The sequence below is a fragment of the Mizuhopecten yessoensis genome, unplaced genomic scaffold (assembly GCF_002113885.1).
Source record: "Mizuhopecten yessoensis strain PY_sf001 unplaced genomic scaffold, ASM211388v2 scaffold716339, whole genome shotgun sequence".
NCBI classification, from domain to species: Eukaryota; Metazoa; Mollusca; class Bivalvia; order Pectinida; family Pectinidae; genus Mizuhopecten; species Mizuhopecten yessoensis.
In genome coordinates this window covers 600,209-618,634 of record NW_018480067.1, presented here as the reverse complement: position 1 = coordinate 618,634, position 18,426 = coordinate 600,209, and the positions used below count along the sequence as shown (strand labels likewise).

The 18,426-nt window shown below is 34.2% G+C and overlaps 2 protein-coding genes and 1 long non-coding RNA gene across 4 annotated transcripts in view; 2 read left to right on the top strand and 1 right to left on the bottom strand.

Moving 5' to 3' along the window:
• Nucleotides 1–2,416: 2,416 nt before the first annotated feature.
• Nucleotides 2,417–5,916, top strand: LOC110443327 (sodium-dependent glucose transporter 1A-like). Its single transcript, XM_021487498.1, has 3 exons — nt 2,417–2,605; nt 2,955–3,240; nt 4,220–5,916. Exons 1-3 carry the CDS (start codon nt 2,417–2,419, stop codon nt 5,302–5,304), a joined length of 1,560 nt encoding a protein of 519 aa, XP_021343173.1. The 3' UTR covers nt 5,305–5,916.
• Nucleotides 5,917–9,069: 3,153 nt separating this feature from the next.
• LOC110443318 lies at nt 9,070–11,423 on the top strand. Its single transcript, XR_002462092.1, has 2 exons — nt 9,070–9,708; nt 10,745–11,423. It is a non-coding gene; the product is annotated as an uncharacterized LOC110443318 (long non-coding RNA).
• A 3,390-nt stretch (nt 11,424–14,813) lies between these two features.
• The window catches only part of LOC110443325 (secernin-3-like), a 15,455-nt gene continuing 11,842 nt past the window's right edge, over nt 14,814–18,426 (bottom strand). For both annotated transcript variants that reach the window (XM_021487495.1, XM_021487496.1), the window contains exon 6: nt 14,814–17,537. In XM_021487495.1, the coding sequence (XP_021343170.1) occupies nt 17,029–17,537 (509 nt within the window). In that variant the 3' untranslated portion in view covers nt 14,814–17,028. The remainder of the gene's footprint in view (nt 17,538–18,426) is intronic.

Here is an 18,426-nt window from a genome sequence, read left to right as displayed (position 1 = left end):
CAGAAATCCAGGTCACAAAAGCGCGCAAGGTTTGTGTTCTTGTTTTGGTCGTAACACTCCTAAAACCTAGCATGGTTATTCCTTAAAACTGAATTTTCAAAGACCAGACCACACTTTTAGTTAATGAGTTAATGAGTATTTGTTCTTTCCTCAAAAACAAAAATACTAGCAGTAGTGTACACAACACACAGCATTGCGTTGTAGTGTCACTATCGAGCAGCCTCAACTAATCTGAAATTAGATTTACAAAAAACGCCATTACGTTACACGACGTCCTCACTTTTGGTGTTGTCTTTTGTAGGTTAAATATCTATAAATTAACCAAAAAAGGTCAAAGGTATCAATGGGGAATAGAAACAGTAAATTAATTAGTGATATACCTAAAGGGAACAGTTACCACGGACCTTCTCGTTTCATCTTCGGTGTTAAGCAAAAATACATATATTTATTATCATTATTTTACTTCAATACTGTTGCTGTCCTTTTGCATAAACATTTTTAGTCCGTAGGAATATGTTTCATTCAAATTAGATGGTATTGACAATAACATTTGTATGTTGATATTTTGTGGGAATACAATATGCATTATTTATACTCGCTAAGGTGATGACTTGTCAGGTCAAGTCTGTGTTTACTTAATTCAATAATATGTACATTTTCAAACTGTTACATGATCGCTTCTCTTTATAGAACAATTCCTCATAAAGATTATTTAAATCATCACCACATGTTGTGTTTTATTTCTTTGATATCAGCATCGTGTGCTTTATATCCATGCTGACAAATACTACTGTGATAATAGTATACCGTTAACGGCAATATAAGATCCTATCATCCACAAACTTGTTTTACTGTATATTTTCATTAATAAGTGTAAAGTTATTCATATTTTGTCGCATATAGAATATAGATAATGTAAGGTGTAACAGGCTTAGGTACATGTATACATTCACCTGAATGTATTTGTTCGTGTCGTTTGCAAGTCAATCCGACCAAGGGATATATTTCACAGTCGTCTGTTGCACAGGTTATGGATATATATTTCGTAAATCAAAGGACAGTAATCATTACATAATCTGTTTTAAAGAATGGGCTTCCATTCAAATGATGACTCCAGTCCCGTATGAGCATTTAAGCAAATTTTCGAAATAAGATTTTGACAATTATCAAAACATTATTTTTGTATATTTTGTCATTAGATGATGATTTTGAATCCTTATATATACAATTTCCTATTAAATTTAAGTGTTTTTTGAAAATATACAAGTTGAAATGATTTCGTTAAGTTGTCGTTAAGTTTACCAGACCTTAAACAAGTGGGTTAAGGACTTACTTGCATTTAGAATGCACTATGAAAACAGGCGTTAACCGTGTGTGTTATTGAAACTAACAAAAATCAATATAACCAACATCGGATAAATAGTATTCACAAAAGCCATCAATACATTTATAGCACAATGCAGAGGCAATATATTTTTGTTGGCGATGAACTATCTTACTGACATGCATGCAAGGTACATGAAACCCCGGTTTTATAGTCAGACTCTCTGTCAGTTTGGATAAAGAGAGATTTTGTCTAGCGGAGACGTCGGGAGGAGGCTTAAATTGCAAGAAATGCACATGTTACATGACGAATGATTATGTAAAACTATTTAAACCTAAGCTAATGGAAGTTGTAGGAAGAAAGGAAGTTCATAGATCGGTGCAGAAAGCCAACCCCAAATAACAAAATTCTACACCACGACTGCAAAACATAAATGTAGGTTTAATGCAAATATGTTAATTTCACGATGTTGGAAAAATGCCAAAATACATACGTGATTTAATAAAGCTACAATTTACAATCTTATTCTACACATTTCATTTTATATATATTTTATTGATTAAACAAAAGGATTGAGCAACAGGCTTTGCCTATATAAGCTCCCTCCATGGCTTCCAGCATACTTTTGATATTTGAAGACATTGAATACAATATTTACATACATACATTATATTTCAACTCATCTCATGACACTTGGATACATTTATTGCTAGGCTAATATTCTACACATACATCCACGCAATTGATACTTTCACTGCAGTGAATTATTATTTTTGATGGAGACCAATTTCATGATAATGAAGCGTTTAACTTTAATACCAATGCTTTCATATCTACTATTTCCGACCAAAGGTTTGCTACACAATTTGATCAGAACGCTGTTCCCTATATTGAGTTAAATGAGTTGGAAATTAACACTCGGGATAGGTAAGCAAAGCAGTATGCAAGGTGATGGATTCCGGAAAACTTTCTTGTGGCAATAGTAATTGTGTGTAGGCGGGTTTGCGTATCCGGATAGGGCTAAAGCACGATAAATTTAATTGAATATACATCCTTTCCGTTTATTTGTTTATTTTTAGTTTGTGACAAGCAATGTCTACCGACGGCACTGATCCTCACTTGGACATCGATTTCCACAACAACATCGAAACCAGTAAGAGGATCAGAAAGGAAGAAAACAAGGAATTAACGACAGGAAAGTTTTCGAAAATGAGTACTGACTCTGCATACAGAAAAAAGATAATCAATACGTTATGTATTTACACGTCTTTTATTGCAATGGTACGTATAATATAGATATAGTTCTACTGTATACCGGTAAATTTTCGCTGCAGTTTAATTTTCGCCCTTTTCTCCCTCCTTAATGAGGGCGAATTTATCATTACATCGAAGGTAAGTAAACCGCATAATTAACTTCGTAATTAAATGTGAAGAGCGGAAATAAAACTTGGCGAACTGATATCATAGGCGAAGGGCGAAAGTTTGACGGGGCGAAATTTCCCTGTTATACAGTAGTCATTGTAGTGTAAACTGGTAGGAATAATCATCCAAACAAAAGTGAATGTAAACGCTGTAGCAACATGTTTTGAACAAATTCGTCATTAGCGAAATGATATGTTTTCTGTTCCAGAGTCTTGCAAAAGGTCCTATAGGCCCGTCTTTCCTCGATCTACAGGCGATAAGCGGTGTCGGACTTGAGAGCGGGTCGAGTTTGCTCACAACCCTGTACATAGGGTATATGTTGAGCGCCATTGTTAGTGGATGTCTTTTTGATAAATTCCATCGATCACTGCTACTGTCCGCCGCCATGTTTTTATTAGCATGTGCCACCGTAGCTATACCCTGGTGTTCTATGTATTGGCTAATGGTTATAGCATTCTTCTGCCTTGGTGCCATGGTTGGAGCTACAGATGCAAGTAAGTATATTTTATATCCAAAGTGAAATATTGTCTGAATTATGATAGACACACATATATTGTTGTTATCTATTCATTTTATTGTTGTTTATTATCAAATGATTCATTCACGTGGTACGAATTTCAGGACACGGATGTTTAATGCATATCAGCTACATTACAAGTCAACAAACCAAACCTCCCTCTTAAAAGAAATATATGTGAAAAAGAAAAACGGCTACGCATAAACAAATTATATGTTACTGGCGTAGCTAACAACGTTTTTTTTCAAATACCAATACTTACATGAGTATACAAATTTCAAATCACAAATATGCGTGAAAATGACATACAAAACCTGTCATCAAACACTTAATCTTGTAAACAATGTTCGTTGCAATGAATAGATTCAAATACCTTTTAGACTTTTAAGTGGGGCAAAAGGGAAAATTGAGACCATGTCTTTTCTGTTTGTTTGTTTTCGACAGCTCATTTATATTGAACTATATACTTAAATCATTTAAAAGTGTAATAAAAACGCTAAATGTTGACCTCAAGAAATTACAGCGCTACATGTATATACAGGGCAAACATACAAACCAACGCAGTCACCACAAACCGCATATAGTGCACTGTAGATAGACATCTCACATTGCTTTTATCTATGACAATCTCGGTTTTTTTCTGAATTTGATAAACATTGCTAGATTTGATAAATATCTAGACGTGAAAGAGGGATGTAGACTCTCCGACTAAATCAGCGGTTTTCCTGTGAATACAAATGGGTGTATATCAAAACACTTATGTTAAAATCAGAAACCGTAGGATCTTCGGATCTTTTCAAAAATCGTTATTCATGAGAACCGAAAATTCATCGAGAAAAGTCAAAATAAATAAGGCCGTTTCAATAAAAAGTACCACAGAGCTTCAAATTTAGAAACAACGCTATATGTTGACAGTTTCATTATTATGGTGATGGTTTTTTCACTTATTTTTTCAGTTGCAAACGCCGAAGTCCAGCGTATTTGGGGGAAAGACGGCAAACCATTTATGCAGGGTCTTCAATTCATGTATTCGTTTGGATTCTCCGTCGCACCACTTTTAACGATCCTTTTCCTGGAGATTCCATCAAACATCGACTTATCTAAACTGCATTATCCAGAGCAAAATCATAACACATCACTTACGAATTACTCAACAAGTCTAAATAAAACCGTTTTATTACAAAACAGATCGTCACAAATCGCAAATCACAGTCAAATTTACGAGGATTCCGCGTTTGTTAGGAGTCCTTATATTTACAAAGCGTTTATTATCGGAGGTTGTGTTAGTTTATCTGCCTTTGTAATCCTGCTTGTGTTTTACTGTACATTTGATAGACAGAATAAAACAAACCATAGGGAAACCGAGAGTACGACACCAGCCAAATCAAGACTGCCCTTACGTCTAAGGGTTCTGGGCATATTACACATGGCTGGGATACAAGCATTGCTTTCTGGAATAGACGATACATTGATGGCATTTCTTACTGCGTTTTGTGTTAAAGAGCTAGACTGGACAAAGGCCGAGGGTGCATTGTTGACGTCAGTGGGCAGTTTTGTGGCAGTTGCTGGCAGATTCATCGCAATATTTCTAGTTCAGGTAATTTCTCCAATAAAACTTGTTGGGTTTCACAGTGTGCTAACTCTTATAGTATTTATCGGATTCTACATTAGTACATTACAGAAATCAAACATTGGAATATGGATAGTTTCGTCGTTGTTTGGATATGCAAAAGCTCCTGTTCTTGCTTGTGTGTTCTCTTGGACAGATGAAGTCTTTCTGCCCGTGACTGGCCGAATTTCTTCTATATTTCTGGTATTTATTACAGCCAACTCGGCTAGTAACCCGCTTATTCTTGGCTTCTTCATGGACAACTTCTCAAACATGTGGTTTTGTTATCTCTTTCTTGGTGAAAGTGTATTGTTAGTTCTCGTGGTCGGCTCGGCATTGTTACTGACGAGGCGGGTCAAGACAACCTACGGTACAAATTATGAATCTCGAAGAGTAGATATCAAGGTAACTGAAGACCTTCTTGATAATTAGACTGCCTTTTGAAACAATCTCGACAAGAGGCAAAAGAAAAATAGATGCTTGATGCAACAGTGATATATTTAAACAAACCGGATTATTATACCTTATCTACCTTACATCGTGTCTGCCTGGATTATATTGATCACAAGCTATGATAAATTGTTAGGTTGACCTTACGCACTCGGGCTTCATTGAGTGCGTTTACCTCGTTGCGGTCATTCAAAAAATGAGCAAGATGCTACATATCTGAGTTGAAAGTGACTAAAAAAGACGACGAAAATGGTTACAAATTTGTTCAATTTTTTGAACAATACCATTTCAACATTTGAACATGGACGATTGTTTTTTTCTTGAGGAAACAAAGAATTTGTATACAGCAAGGGCATTGAATGTATAATTATTTTAAAGGGAGATATTATTAGTCAATTATGCGTTGAAAGATGTCCGAGATATCAGAACCTTCTTCAAAGGGGCTTAAACTAGTTCCAGTTCGTATGGATTTTTTTTGTGCAACGGGCATCAATGAATCTCTAGAATATCAAATTTAACAGGAAGGAGATTAAGATGTTTTTCTTATACTGTTGTTATAAACATGTGCAAATTTTACAGGAATAAATTGAGAGATTTTGCCAATATGTATGCTGTTGTCAAAAATTATTAATAACATCTTCACACTATTTCTGCAGACGTTACAAAGAGATATATAAAAAGAGTAACAAATGGGTACAATAATATATAATTATACATATGTATAACCTGCTGGAGGTATAAAGGAATTAAAATGTCAAGTTATCACCAATTATCACCAGTCTCAAAATATGTCTGGTACAAAAAAAAAAGTGAAACGTGTGGTTTGTTATCTCTTTCTTGGTGAAAGTGTATTGTTAGTTCTCGTTCTTATTACGGACGAGGCGGGTCATGACAACCTACGGTACAAATTATGAATCTCGAACAGAAGATATCAAAGTAACTGAAGACCTTCTTGATAATAAGAATGCCATCTGTGACAAGTGTCGACAAAAGACAAAAGCAAATTAATATACTTCACGGTTTTTATCATTTCTATACTGTATACTGTTAGTTGTAAACTACACTATATATTCAAGAAAAGGATTATTACACCTGGTGTATAAATCATCATGCCTGGTTGAATTACTATATTCATCAAATGGCTTGGAAATAACGTCGTGTTTAACTCACACGCTCGAGTTTCCATTGTTATATTCCTCTCATTTCGGGCTCTCTAGATAGATTCGGACTTACTTTTAAAGCAGACGACATTATTAATTGTTCTTTTTCAGTTGAATGAAATTTGTATAGCTCTCTTGCAGCATTATTACCTCCGGGAAACAATCAGCCACGCACCTTACAACACAATCTGATTAAAATCATCTGTTACATGGCTTCGCTAACTTCGTACTACGCCTTGTAACAGATGATTTTAATCAGATTGCTTACAACAAGGGCAGTAATTATGTAATGTATATATAGTTATACTATATTATATACATAGTATATATATAATTAGTAAATCAATTTTAATGCATAAAATCTTGCTAGAGTGGGTTTAAACTAGTTCTAATTTTTATGCAACAAACGTCAGTGAATTTCTTGAATAAAATGAAAAAGGATCTAAATTGTAATGTTTAATTTCATACTTAACCAAATGTTCTATACTAGCATGTAAAAGGTGACAAGGAAAAGCATGAAATTTTTGATGTTATCACAAAAAACAAGAGGCCCAATGGCCCTTATCGCTCACCTGTTTCTTTTGTTACATGAAACTGACATATAGGTAACTTAAGATCAAATTTGGTAACTAGAACACAAGACATTTTAACATCTCTTAAACGGTTCTGAAGATATTGTTGTTTGAAATTTGAATTTTGAATTTTAAAGCTTTTAACCCACAATGACCTTTGACTCCCGAATTGCACTTAAAGTTGACCTTTGACCTCATTACTGTAATAAAGAAAACAATTCACACATAACATACCAAAGTATCATGACTCTAGTCCAAATGGTTCTTAAGATATTGCTGTTTGAAGTTTTGAACATATTTGACCCCTGTGAAAATAGGTCAAGGTCATTTTAATGAGGAAACATTATAGCACTTCATCCCAGGTACCTACTAGATAAATATCATGACCCTGTGCCTTATGGAACTTGAGAAGAAGATTGTTAAAGCCTTTAACCCATGTTGACCTTTGACCCCCGATTTGCACTTAAAGTTGACATTTGACCTTATTACTGTGAATAAGAAAAAGATTTGCACTGCTGGTCTCCATAACATACTCGAGTATTATGACTCTAGTCAAAATGGTTCTTAGAATATTGTTGTTTGAAGGTTTTGAAATATCGGATTCTATCAACTTGATAAAATTGATATCTTTCACACTGTGACAAATATCAAAAGTTATATTTTCACAGTGTGAAAATATCACTTTTTAGTATTGACCAATAACGGTATCTTCTATTCGCTGCATTCAAAGGCACCGATATTTTGTCAAAGATTCACATGAAGCGACGGTAAAATAAGTGGTTGTTATGGTAAATGTTTGGTACACAGACTTAAGTATTTACATATGTATACCAGAAATGACATTTTTATAAGCAATCATACCAGAAAATAGCAGAAAACGTCGAAATTGCGTTGAGAATGCCAATCAAAATGGCGCGTAGCCCTGTTGTCAAGCGTGACGTCATTAGAATATGGCGCTAATAATATCGCTTCTGATTCCCGCCCTTTTTTAATGCATTAGATTTTTCATGTTTTATGCTTTAAAAATGTAATAAATAGAAAATTCAATGGTGTCTTCAGTAATAACAAATATATTTCACTCGTGTCGCTAATATTTTGATATTTTTCACTCGTGCTGCGCTCTTGTGAAAAATATCAAAATATTAGCCACACTCGTGAAATATAATTATTTGTTATTACTGAAGACACACTTAAATATCCTCTATATATTATCACAGAATGAGATCTTCTTTATAAGTTATCTACGCCATAAGACTAGAAGTCAGTCAGGTGTTAAAACTGGATTGGATTAGATTAATTTAGGCCTTTACCTGAGATGACCCATAAAGCCACATTGTGGTTTAATTCCATTGGGGTCCCATAGATCTAAATAAATCAATTCAATTCATAAAATAGTTACATAATTATATAGTATATATTGATAATTTGATAAGACTCTTCTTTTATAAAAAAAAATAGATATGAAATGTTACATGTGCCATAGGCTATAATCAATAAAATAATGCTGGTAATGGAATGATATAAAATATGAAGAGAGTAACAATATATTGGAATTTTAACAATCAAAGATATATAGTATTAGTTAAAATGTTACCTGCCAAAGGGCTGGTGGTTGGGCCAATCCCTACCGACCATACTGGATAATAATAGTTTGAAGATTGTTTACCTATTATATAGTAACATACACTCCGACTGAGCTGTATTTGGAAAAAGTTGGAGCAGTCAACCAAATGCAGCCAAATGCCTCGCAGGGATTCCGGAATGAGTCTGGGTATTATACGTCTCTGGTAGCACGCACACTTCAGAACAAGCTGTGCTGGACTGGTGCTTGGCTGAGGGGAAAAGGCTATGATGTCAACTGTCCTGGAGCTCGAGGTCACCCTGACTGCACAGCCAACACTGACCGATACGACGGCCTTTCAGCGCCGTTAGTAATATATAATGATTCCGGATAGTTCCGGATCCTTTATTAGTATACTGTGTGTTCGCGGATTTGTGATCCGTCGTTTAATTTCTGTTTGTTGTTTCGGCCTCTTCCGGCCGCCATTGTTACCTGATGTTGTGTTAGGACAGAGACCGCGGATTTGTGATCCGTCGTTTAATTTCTGCTTGTTGTTTCGGCCTCTTCCGGCCGCCATTGTTACCTGATGTTGTGTTAGGACAGAGACCTAAAGTTAATTTAGGTCTATGGTTAGGACTGATTTGTTATCAGCAGTGAGCCATTAACTAAACCTTGGCACAGAGCATAGAAAAAAACATTGGAGACCAGCTGACCAGTCAAGGTATTTTGGTCAAGTACGCCACGACTGACGGGGATGCCGGATGGTACTGGAGCCAAAGGCATTGAGGAGGCCATGCAAGCCCCTATATCCCATGTGGAAGGTGGAGAGACTGGCCGACCCAACACATTTAGGCAAGGCACAGTTCATGAAGTCTAACAGTGCCAAGTTCAGTGAGTCCATGTTTCCTGCCCAAACCAGACAGATGAGAGCACATTCCCAGAAAAAAATCCCAGGACCTGAAAGCCCGGAGCAGTCTGATCTTCAAGGACCTGATGTAAAATTACACAATGGAAACATGGAATTATTACAAAACGTTTATCCGCTATGCGTGCTGCTATATATATCGAAGAAAATCTTAATTGGACAACCCAGGTAAAAATAGTTTCTTCCAAATTGGCAATTGTCGTTGGATTACTTAGAAAAATGAGTGGATATCTGACTACAGAAGCCAGGAAAGTGTATTATAACTCGTATATTCTTCCAATACTCGACTATGCAGCTATTGTGTGGGGAAATGGGTTATCAAAAGAGCAAACAACTCAAATTAAAAAAAAAATCAAAAAAAAGCTCTACGTATTATTTTAAATCTCCCTATGTTAACACCAAGTAAAAGCCTTTTTGAGGAAAATAATACTCTGCCAGAGTAAAATACCACACATGTATATTAGTCTACAAATCTTTAAATGATATGGCACATGATTACATTAAAGCTGGTCTAAATAGGTGTACTGACACATATAGATATGGATTAAGATCTACATCTCAACAAAATCTAATATTGCCAAGACCAAATTCTGAATTATTCAAACAGTCATTTACTTACACTGGAGCATTGCTGTGGAATAATTTACCGGTCAATATCAAAAATCGACTACATTTTGTTCTTTCAAGAAACACCTTAGGCAGCAACTGCTATCTCCATATTTTAATGAGTAATGTTATTCACACAGGTAACTGTCAAAATTTACAAAGTTTCTGTGAACGTATTGTTACCTTTTACTTTGATGTTGGTTTTTTTTACATATGCTCCATTATATTAAAACTGTATTCCTCAGGGAAAGAATGCTGTGTGTATGAATAAGCAAAGAGTTTATGTATCAAATAGTTTGTTTACTGTTTTTATCTGTATAATAATTTGATATTATTCACGATACGTTCGTTCAGATATAGACAATAGTGCATGTATCGTTTACCTAGTCAGCAGGTAAGTCTGATTACCAAATATTGTTTATAAACAATAGTAGCGTTCAGTAATCTTACACAATGTTTATTTGTTGTCCATGATTTTGTAGTTAGCATAATAATCTGTTTTAATGTCAGTTAACATGTTTGTATGATGTTTGAGAGGGCCATATGGAAGATTAGTCTTGACCCTCCTTAAATAAAGATATTATTATTATTATAACAGCCTGCAGATGATGAGATGTTAGTGCTGGAACTACTGAAGATGAAACTCGGCACCAACACAGTCCAATCAATGCGACTCAACACATCTACCCAACAGAATGAGGGATGTCACCAGACGCTGAATGTTTCCTTGCCAAAGTACCAGAATTTTGGAAGAAATGCTGAGGGACGGTTGGACAACACAATTTAAACGTAAATAATACCGCGGGCAAGGCCAATCAGCAGAAAGTACAACATCTTGGTGGAACTCTTGAGTAAGGAGGTTCAACATCACCTGGACGAAATAAGCTCAGACGAAACTTAAAAGCGCCAGCGTCAGTACAAACCTGATGTCAAAAAGAGAAATCTTGAGTTGTTGGTGGAACAGCACAGAGAGCACGCAAACAGGTCGAAGTCTGCCAGGAAGTCTGACTACAGTAAAGGTCAACTTGATCCAACACTGCATCAACCCAGGGGAGACAATCAACCTCAGGACCACATGTATTGAGAGAAGAAGAAAATGACATTTTATTTGAGGACTTTTTGAAATCAATGAAAAAAATCCAAATTCAAGAAATATGTAACAAAATAAAATAAAAGTTACATATATATGACTACCTAAAGAGGGAACCTCCAAGTGGTGGTAGTCGGACAATGTTGTATCTGTGTATACGATAGCTAATACAATGTACCCTCAAAAATAGTTGTTTGTTGTTTTTTCAATCGAGCCGCTTTCAATTCAAAGAATTCCCCCATTTAACTTTTAAAAATCAGGTCTGAATACATAAAAACACAAATTATGCAAATGTAAGTGTCTATATTTAAACACTGTGCCAATTTTTTTTTTTTATCAAAATTTAAAATGAAAATGAATTTAAACTTTAATTTTTTAATCAAATTTAACTTGTTCATTAAAACCAATTGATTAGAAAACCCAGATGCAGCATAGAATAATCATGCCAAATTTTATTGAAATTGGTAAAGAAAATACAGATCTGAGAAATAACAAGAGCCCCAATGGGCCTGTATCGCTCACCTTGTATTAATCTCACAATTGTTACCTTAAGAGTGGACTAAATTAAAGCTACAGGCAAAATATCAGTGCATTGACTTATGTCATTCAAAAGAACCTGAACCGGACATGAGTTGTGGTAAGGAAAGAGTTAAAAGATTAAAACACATTTGACCCATGTGAATTTAAAAGCCAAACATGGCAATTTAAATTGAACAAACTATAGCCTTTCTCATAGAATGCAACTTGTCAAACATCATCCTAATGGCCCTATACCTTTTGTTTATTGAGGTGACTTTTAAAGATGTATACACTGTGGGTCAGATGTGACCTTGAAAGTATGTCAAGGTCATTCACATGAACAAAAGATCACCCTGGAACCTTAAGTTGTTCAAAAGTTGTTTTTAAGACAAATAACCCCAGTGACCTTGAATATGAGTGAAGGTCATTTGAAAAAACTCTGTAGCCCTTTATCCCAGCATGCTACTGGCCAAATATCTTCAGCCTGGGCCTCTTGGTTATTTAGAGGAAGTTGTTTAATATTTTAAACATATTTGGCCCTTGTGACCTTGACAATAGGCAAAGGTCATTCATTTGAACAAAATTGGAAGCTCTTCATCCCAGCATGCTACTTGCCAAATATTATCAGCCTGGGTCTGTTGATTATTAAGAAGAAGTTGTTAAAAGTGTTCAACATATATGACCCCTGTGACCTTGAATATGAGTCAAGGACATTTCCTTTCGCAAACTTTGTTATGCTTCATCCTAGGAACCTATCAGAGAGGTCAACAATATTTTAAAGGATTTGTTCTTAAGAACTAAAAGAAATGGATTCATAAGATTTGGCTGGTAGCTTTTTGGAATAGACCTAACCAATTTGAGAAGGAAAATGACATTGACCTGCTCTTACAAGGTTGCAGGAAAAAACATGTCAAGCAACTTCTGAAGAAGAATCAAAAAGCATGGAATCTTAAAATAATATTTTGCTGGTAGTTTCAACAGATGGAGCCATCAAAGTTTGCGAGGGAAATGTTTTTAGTGCAACATTATATTTAATGAGAATATTTTTGCTTTGACTAATTAAATATTCAGGTGAGCGATACAGGCCCTCTTGGGCCTCTTGTTTTTAACATTGGGGGTATTTGACTCATGTGATCTAAGTGGGTCACTCTCATTCCCTAAACAAACTTGATAGTCCTCCATTCCAAAATACCACAGGCCGAGCATCATTACTCGAAACCTCTCGGTAGTTTTGAAATATTTGAACACATTTATTCCTGATGACCTTTGGAATGCCTCTTTGTTGATCAAAAATATAAACACACGCAGCATTGAAATTGTCACGATCATTGATTTGAAACTAAACTTGATCGCTCTTCATTTCAGCATGCTTCAGACCAAATATCTTGACCTCTCGGTTATTCAAAATAATTTGTTTAAAATTCATTATGTTATACATCAAATAACATGCCCCTAGGTCTTTTGGTTCTTGAGAAGAAGTTGTTTATCAAACATTAATTGACTGGGAGCATCAGAAGAGGGAGGTGGCATATTGGCGCACTTTCGTTCACACAGGTCAGTTAAAAATGACAACGATATCTCAATTCAGTTTCAACTTTATTGAACAACAGAAAGGGTACACACAAAAAGCTTTTTGAATATTATAGCAATATACATATTAGGTATATTGTACTTTGCATACACTTTGAACACATTAGTGATACTCGGTACGTCCTTTGAGGCCATGATAATAATTTCATCAATTTATACAGATTATCTTAGAAATTAGGGACAACATATAAGCACTGTCTAAACATTTCTTTGAACTTATACAACAATCAGAAGACTTGAGAAACAGTTTAGCATTTTAAAGCTATAGTATTTGGGTTTTTTTTTAAATATGATGCATTTTTTTTTAATTTCTTGATATCCATTGAGTAATAAAATTTAATATGTGAAAAAAAGCTTAGATATATACATGTAATAGCATGTCCTTAATCTTTGTATATTTTCTAAATCGTAAATTAATCAAATTGAATCAAATTCATTTCCTTTTACACATCTACAGATGAAAGCCATACTAAATCTTTCCCACTGGAAACTTCTTGAAATGGACTAAAGTAAATGCACATATAACTAAAATTTGAAGCAATGGGCGTTTTTGGTTTGTTTGAATGATTGTTTTCGTAATCATTTTTGCAAATGCATTACTGACAAAATGTATCATCTTCACAGTAAATGTTTTCAACTGAAATAACTGGATGGAATGAATAATATAAGTTTAAACTTTGTGACACTTTACATAGACCTAACAAAGGGTTTTAACCACGGGTTACAAACTACTACAAACGACAACATGTAGTAACACACAGTAGCAAACACCATTCCAACAATGGACAGGGCTACCAGTTGTTCTCAACAATACTTGGGATAGGACTGTCACAATAAATCGGAAAAAGGGTATATCACAATACACAGGGATATTGTATCGCAATACAGAAATGAAATGTCGCTGTTTCGTAATTTACAAAAGCTTGTTCCTATACCTCTGCTAGGTGTTGTAAATTTGCAAATTCCAACACGTTCTAAAATATATGTTGATCACCTTACACAGGGTTATTTCTATTGGTGGGAATCAGTTAAAATTTCATAACGATGGTTGATCTAAGAAAAACAGTAAATCTGTGTTATCCATATTATATAAAAGATACAGTTTGATAACATTCTGACAACAATTTCTATTTAAAATGAACCCCTTTTTCCTTTGACAATATATCAGTATATGTATAACAATACATTCCTTCTTTTTTTTCTAAACATTTTCTTCATGTTGGTAAGTATGGATTATGAGAAGTTCTTTTTACACAACCAATACAATTTTCTATGCGACGTTTCGATGACTAGTACGAAATGTACACTGTTACCTTCATCAGACAAATGACCAGTGAAGCGTATGCACACAAAGGTGTAAAATGTGTACGAGTTGTCCATAAAATCAATGTCGATTTTGGCTACGCTGGAAACGTATGTACAATAGTTGTTATATATGTACTGAAATGACTTAATTCAGCTACGCTTTGTTAACACTTGGTCATAGATGTGCGAGAGTCTTTGAGCCCCCTCGTCTCGAATACATTCCTTCTGTATTGCAATATGCCCGGTAATGTGATACACTCTAGGCGTATTGTTTCACTCCTAATATGGAATGTTCACTGCAATCAATTTGACTAGATGGAATGTTCAATAAATCATGCTTTCTATATAAGTCTGCATATTAATGATAATACATAAACATATTCATGATTGTAAATATTACATATTCATAATTTTTAATAAACATGTATATATATCATTTACTTTAATAAACATTTATGGAATATTGCGTATTCATGATTGCATATATATATTAACATCTTCATCTTTAGAGATCAAAATATATATACATTCATTATTGTGAATAATTAACTAATTTCAAGAAGTATATAAAACATAATCACACATGTATACATGTGAATGTGAATAAACACATATAAATATATTGGTTTTCAGGACTTAAATATAAAGTAAAATATCACAGAAATACAACACGCAAGATAACTTTTGAAGCTTTGCAAGAAACAACCAACACAAATATCACGTTAATACTAGGAAAATCAATCATGTACATAAAAACTGAGTGCCCTTAAATAGCATGCTATGTAATTTAAATTCGACGATATAATCACTTTTTGGTTTACAGATAATAGTTTGCTGGGAGAACAAATACATGTTCAAGAGATTAAATATATTCTTTTCAATTTTATTGAAGACTTCAGGGATTATCTCTTCTGCAGAAAAAGTTGTCGGTGGATTATTAATATGAACTGTCAATTCATACAGATATGTTGTTTATATTAAATACTTTAAGAATCATCATATAGAATATGTTTAAAAAAAAAGTTCAAAAACATAATGACATGTACACTGCAATAAATAGATTGTTGATTTTGATTTACTTCACCCAACAAGGTGAAAAACACTGATAAAAGCATTGAAAAACAAATTGTAAAAAATACCACTTACAAAGCATTCCAAATTCAAACATTTTGTGACAGATTCAAACACAATACTGGAAAGACGTCAAATTTCATGCTGTTTGGCAAGAAAAGTCTTATGGAATTTTAATGCTTGAAAAAAACAATTGGCAAAACAAATATACTAATTAACTCAATCACCCCTGAAGACATTTCAACCCTTCCAATCTAAAGGTTGGAATAGTTCATTATCAAATTTCAGGGCTGAATAAGTTAAGAGTTGATTAAACAGACTATATTTCATTTATAACAACAAACCTATTGAGATCAATACCATCAATTTACATACCCATGTATACAAAGTTATTGTCATCACATATTTTTAAGAATAAAGTTATCTTATATATTTTTGCTCTTGTTGAACAGGTTTTAAACAATGTTCTAGGTTCTGATTGCACCCAACAGGTATATTGCACACACATAAGTAGAATATTTAGTATACCATTCTCTCCTTTCATTTCCAATTGTCCAGACCCTATGAATAGTAGTCTCTGACTAAAATATAGACGTCGACAACGGTGAGTTATCAAACAGCAGAAAAAAGCTAAAATTCAAACAGGCAAAAATAACATAGGCTATTAATTCATAAACTAGGTCTGAACCGATATCCCTTTCTGCTCAGTAAATAAAACTTAACTGTCTCTCGACATTAAATCTCAAAACGCTATCACAACACATAAAGACAAGGCGTTCCCAGGCCTCCGAGACCAGGTCAGAAAAAAAACTGCATAAGGAAGCTCTGATGGCGAATCTGGCATACATTCAGTGGTTTAAACAACATTTTCTTGTTATATTGCTGATATATCGAGATCTATATAATTTTAAGAACATATTCTGACAACATTCAATTTATATAGAAAATCTCACAATATTAAATTCAATATCTACTTCATTTTAGATTGTTCTAAATATTTATTTCTTATATTGAAAAGCAAAGGGAATTTTATAGATATTAAAAAGCAAGATTATATAAAAAAAAAAATGTTTGTAATTATTGATCATCATAACTGAATTATATGTTTTACAGTGAAAAGTAATAACAAACGGAGCAGTTATCACCCCTGTATCGGTTACCTATATCAGCCTTTTTCAATTTTATCCTCAAAACTATGGTAAGCATGATTCACTAATAAATTAAATAGTGAATACATTTTACAAATACAACTACAAATATAAAATTTTGCTATTTTTCTCTTTGTTAATAACCTTTACTCAATGAAATCAACACTTGTAGAAATTAAGCTCAAAATTACACATTTGAAGGAAAATCTGTGAAACTTTCATGAACATTTTTTCATCAAAGTCCTTCATCATATCTCCCATGTCTTCCATACATTTAACTTCAAGTTCTTGCAAGTTTTGTACGATCATAAGACCTTTCGGGTCATCCTTGTCAACTAGTGTTTGCAGATTTTCATGTCCGAGGTACAAAGGGTGCTTTCGGTCAACTTGTTCCTGGAAGCGAGGCATTTTCTTGACTGGGTCATCAGCACCATATGAGGGAGAAGTTGTCAGATCCCCAATGTTGGCCTGTGGGCAGAAGATGAAGGGTTTGAAGATACTGGTGCTGGGATTGGGTGTGGCTGTAAACCAGTGACAGGGGGGCGTGGCGGATCCCGGGGGTGGTAGCACAGACACCTGGCAAGCCATTGTTGTCAGAGTACCCCTCATGTTGATACCACTCGGCTCGTCACGTAGGATCTTACACATCTCCTCAACACCTATCTTTCCTGTCAATAAGACCAAATAAAGAGTTTCGATCCAGACACATTAAAAGACATTTATAAAAAATACACAGGGAGAAGTTGTCAAAATATCAAAATCTTCCTGATATTCAATATCTATATAAACATTATGAATCATGTGCCATGCTTAAAACCAATCCTTTGATATTTTAATAGGTATTTGACATATCTTAATTTAAGTACATGTACATAGAAATAATTTGATATGGATTAACATAAAAAGGACTTATTTCAAATGTACATAGCACTGAATGTATGTTGGGTTAATTAGAGGCTGATCAGCTGACTTGCTTCTGTTCAAACGTAAATTTCATTTCATTTACATTTCAAGAATTTATACTGTATATTTTTTATTAGTCAGCATTCCTTGCCTTTGATCAGGGACACATTTTTGCAGTAAACTGTATGCCACCTTCACAATCAATGTACACATATTTCATACCTAAAAACAGGACTCAAGTGTAAAAAAAATAGTATTTTGATCTTCATATGTTTCAAACCATTCAACACAACAAGAGGCCCATGGGCCTTAATGGTCACCCGATATATTTATACAGAGAGTTGATTTTGTTTTTAACATGAACAGAAATATTATTCAAAGTGACAAAAAACAATAAACCACCTTATTCAATATCTAGCATACAGATTTCAAACTAAAAAGTATTTGAAACTAGCACCTCTGATTCTAAACAAGGAAAATGAAGAAATTTTAGCACACTGACTCCTTTGAGCCCCACCCTACAGCCCTTGGGGGTAGGGCTGGCTCAAAATGTTCAAAGTATCAAACTGTCAACTTAAGGTTATAATTCCAATCAAGTTATTAACATGTAATATTCAAAGTATCATTTGCCATTATAAACCATAATAAATTTTG